Source organism: Mya arenaria, chromosome 16 (assembly GCF_026914265.1).
Source record: "Mya arenaria isolate MELC-2E11 chromosome 16, ASM2691426v1".
Classification (NCBI taxonomy): domain Eukaryota; kingdom Metazoa; phylum Mollusca; class Bivalvia; order Myida; family Myidae; genus Mya; species Mya arenaria.
Window position 1 is genome coordinate 9,911,631 of NC_069137.1, and position 4,589 is coordinate 9,916,219.

At 33.7% G+C, this 4,589-nt stretch overlaps 1 protein-coding gene across 1 annotated transcript; it reads left to right on the plus strand.

Annotated features, from left to right (window-relative positions):
- Nucleotides 1-287: 287 nt before the first annotated feature.
- Nucleotides 288-2,296, plus strand: LOC128222472 (uncharacterized). Its single transcript, XM_052931486.1, has 5 exons — nucleotides 288-441; nucleotides 653-940; nucleotides 1,464-1,503; nucleotides 1,641-1,754; nucleotides 1,838-2,296. The coding sequence occupies exons 1-5, from the start codon at nucleotides 406-408 to the stop codon at nucleotides 1,900-1,902; spliced, it is 543 nt and encodes a 180-aa protein (XP_052787446.1). The 5' UTR covers nucleotides 288-405; the 3' UTR covers nucleotides 1,903-2,296.
- Nucleotides 2,297-4,589: the final 2,293 nt, after the last annotated feature.

Here is a 4,589-nt window from a genome sequence, read left to right on the forward strand (position 1 = left end):
TGTCCGTGTGTGTGCGTGCGTGCATGCGTGCGTGCGTGCGTGCGTTTGTGCGTGCGTGCGTGCGTGCGTGAGTGCGTGCGTGCGTGCGTGAGTGCGTGCGTGCGTGAGTGTGTGCGTGCGTGCGTGCGTGCGTGAGTGCGTGAGTGCGTGCGTGCGTGCGTGCGTGTCATTATGATAAACACATATGAACTTCTATTTGAACAATTTACAGAAAACCTTATATCTGATATGCTATAAGTTTAAATGATTGTCGGATCAAACCTGTTTTTTACTCCTTATGCAGGTGGAACATTGTGGACTCTAATCCTGCCAGATATCAGCACTGTTCAGATACCAGTTACATCGTAGCGCATACACAACAAGCAGGAGACCAGCCGTAAACTCCTTAACTGTACTAAGGGCATCATGTCTAGCGGTCCGAATCCCACAGGAGAGGAAAGGGTACGTTTTAAAATATAAAGTTGAGATGTTGTGTTGTTAGTGTTATTTATATACGAATACACATATGTTGAAAGTTAACTTGAGGCAAAAGTTGACAAACTTGATGGTTAAAATTATTGATATTGATTCATTTGTACGTAAGTTATTTTTAATGTATTGTTCTTCTATAACTCGGCAAGATGTAATGTGAAATAATGTGTTATTTTTTCAGGGGTCCGGTAAATGCAATCGCATTCAATCAAAACAAATAGCATTTATTTGTAGTGTAGCAAACGTCATCCTAACGCTTGCGTTCCTTGTTCTGATAATAGCCTTAGCTGTTAAAAGAACATCTTTAAAACCTCAAGAAAGCTTAGCATGCATTTTATGCGACAAAATGAAGCCTAATGCTAACACAAACCTAGGCCCACAACCTGCTGGTCGTTCTGCTATCAAACAAAGAGACGATGGGATGTGTTGCGGACCTGCTGATAGTATTACTCAGATATTGGTTCAAATGGTAAATCATTAAGTTCATAGTTTATTTAAGCAAATCAAATAATTCCGACAAAAGCACATGTCATTATCAGGTTTTTCTGTGCTACAAAATATTAAATTATTCAAATTAAATTAACACAATGCATTTAAACACATCAAATATATTGTTAAACGTAACGCATAAATTATTGTCAATAACAATTGCACTATGTATGTGAACAACTACAGAAACAAGCTCAGTAGCCAAACGTTTAAACATAAACCCCGTTTAATGGCACAGGGTAAACGCCAAAGACCCAATGTTTCGTCAAAATCTGTAGAATAATCACATGTACATCGTGCTACAATGCGCTCTAAGTTTGGCTTCAAATAGACCTTTTGACTATTTAAATTAAACATAATGTGTCAATGCTATAGTTTTATTAAAGATAGTTAGTGTTTTTACGTCATTCGTCTTCAACCTCAAAATCAGACCTGAATACCAGTTTGTTGATATGTATCTTGTCTGGCATTTATAAAGACATACATTTAATATTACTCTTCAGGAAATGGCAGCTCAGTATCACTACGGCGGTTCAGGTCAAAGTAAGTATAAGTTAAGTATTTTCCCAAAGAATGCTAACGCGGAGCCATAAACAGTGAATTCATCTATTATTAAGTGCATAATTCGTGTATGACATCTCCATCGACTACACATTGTAATGTTTTGTTACATAATACAGGTCTCATTGACATAGCAGAAGAGTATGCTACCTGTGAACGAAAAACAAACGACAAACAGCCCATCGCTAAAGCAGTTGGAATTGTGGAGTTCAAAGCTAGCGACATTGTAAATGGTAATAGAGAATAACATTATATATCTTATCGTTTGATTTGTGTATCTATATCTTATATTAATTTAAATTTCATCTGATTCAAGGTCACCACAAAGTCCTGTGGAACAAAAACGGTCGAACCTTTTACACAAAAAATGCGTCCACTTAGAACTTGAAGGCGAAATATATATCCGGCAGCCTGGCTACTACATTGTTTCTTCGCAGCTGAATATACGGCGACGAAAGGAGACACGCACACCGATGAATGAAACAAGACCAACGACATTAATTCATAATGTTGAGTTGCTTTCCAACGACTATAGCAGGCCTGACTTACTGATTTTCAGTCATCATGTTGATCTTCTTTCACACACATATGGAACGACTGGTGTCTTGATGCAAACCATGAAATCAGTTCAACAAAATGGTGGTCATTTTACAAGTTTCCTGTCAGCGGTTTTCAAGCTGAACAAATATGACAGGCTCTCTGTATCTGTATCCCATTCTGAATTGCTCGACATTGACAATTTCAATGATCACTTCCTGGTTTATTACACTTATGATCTGCCATACTGAAAAAAAAAAAGATTCAAATATGTTTAATTGACATTGATTAGCAGTGTTGAATTCTTGTGTTATTTCTTCAACTTAACGCTCCCATAACAATACCATTAATAACTATAATTACAATAATAATAAAGCGAGCAATTACCATTCGTTGTTTCGTTTTTCGCTAAAGTAATACACTAGTATGGCATCAGGCGTATTTAATGGCTTGAAAAGGTATTAAATGTGTTATCATGAATATAGAGGAAAAACAATTCCAGACAATTTTTACAAATATGTTGTGTTTCTGAAGTCAATTGATTTGCATTTCTTCAATCTTCATACAAATACATAAACATATCCCATTGCAATATTTTAAGTTAGACATGCATCTATCCCTAACCTATATCACTGAATTTTTTTGATATGTTTATCAAAATATGCATAATAATGTTAAATGGTGTTACAAGATCTATACATTACCGTTTAAGGTCATTTGTTTTCCTTATAAACCCTTGTGTTTAAAACGAATTAAACTGAACACAACTTTGTAACAAAATCACGAATTGTATTTAAATTGTTTCTTTCTCCTCGTTTACCCTGGTATTTGCTAACGTTTTCGAATGAAAATTTGTGTCATTAAGTGACAGTTAGTGTAGTCGATAACTTTTGATCGTAATTAATTCATTCGATCATAGATGTTTTGGGTGTTGCTGGGTTTCTTAAATTTTGTTTTCTCTTTTTTTATCACAATGTAGACAAGATAGCTGTATGTTTGCTTATTGAAAACAGAACATGTTGTATAATATATATGCTCATTGTGCCCCTGAAACAGAAACACTTAACTTTAAAATGCTATTATATAATATCACGGATTACCCATTATGTTGAAAAACATTACTTTGGAATTTCAGTGATTTTCACTGTCAATTATGCTGGTTTTAACGTCTTAACTAGGCGAGTGAAAACGGCGGCAATATGATGTTAAATATTCTCTCATCAATGAATTGTATAAATAACGTTTAGGTCCCATTTACGAGTGAACTTTATTAACATACAATCATTTCAATATAGTGTATTAGCAATAAAAGACATCTGAACTCTCTGTTTGTATTATTATTTATTATATTAATGTTATTATTCCACTCAGATCAGTCTTATTCGATGTGTCATGTTAGTGTTTCATTGCAGTTTTCAAATTAATACGTTGTGGCTCATAAGTGACTGGCCGCTACAGGATATCATTTAACATTCATACTGTTTATCAATAGCTTCTGATTTATAACTTTGTAGTGCTTTATAATATTTAAAACAATATGAATATAGTTGTAAACTCATTGTATTCTGACATGCTTGTTTTATTGTGTTTGTTTGGTGAAATATTGCTTGTTTTAATTATATTTAGTTATTTGATTGCTCGACTTTTTGTTTATGTCATTGCTGTTTATAACATATGATAAATAATAACAATCAGAAATCAATACCAGGCCAAGTCAAATCTTCAAATCCCCTTTGCTCTATTTAAATAAGAAAACAAATAATTGATATTGATGTTCCGAAAACCATTTAACCTTACCTCTCATATCACAAACCAATTCGATATTTAAATCGATGTAAAAATACCTAACCTTCATATGATAATATATTCACATGTGACCTGCAACCATCAATGATCATTTCATCTGTGTTTACTTCCTTTTTCTGCATCTGTTTCTCATCGCTGTTTGTCCCACATGGTCAGCTTAGCCTTGGGTATTATTGAATATCGAATAATAACGTGGTAGTTTTATATTTGTGTATATTTTGTTTTGGTTATAATTATTTGACATTAAGATGTATACTATGAATATATTTTGTTTAAAACATTAAATATTACACATATTTCTAAATTGTTTAATGGTAGTTTTTCATAATGCTTACAATGTTGATAAATTTGCCAATTATAATGTCAATGTTATAATTTTATCAAATAAATCAGAGTTGGTAACTGCTGTTGGAAATTATTCGAATATTGATAATCTGAAATGTATCCTGAACATTTATTGTGAATCCAACCATTACAAATATCACAGCTTATTGCTTAGGTGCTGGAGGTCTCTTCTTTTGAACAAGTTACAAATGGGTGTAATGGTTGCCCTCCTTAAATCATGTTTACAATTATATTCCACCATTTTTCGAGGTATTTGAATCGAGACCCGGTTGAGAACAAACGTCGCCACTCATTGACAGGTTAAAATTTATATAGAAACGCAGTTTAAGACCTTACCTAGTTTTACCCAGGTTAAAAGTGAACACAACAATTTGAAATCT

What these genes read in the sequence shown, in the direction of transcription:
- LOC128222472 (XM_052931486.1), top strand. Translation starts at nt 406, where the DNA reads ATGTCTAGCGGTCCGAATCCCACAGGAGAGGAAAGG. An exon ending in CTCAGATATTGGTTCAAATG is followed by an intron (nt 941 to 1,463) that starts GTAAATCATTAA and finishes ATTACTCTTCAG; the next exon opens with GAAATGGCAGCTCAGTATCA. An exon ending in CTACGGCGGTTCAGGTCAAA is followed by an intron (nt 1,504 to 1,640) that starts GTAAGTATAAGT and finishes TACATAATACAG; the next exon opens with GTCTCATTGACATAGCAGAA.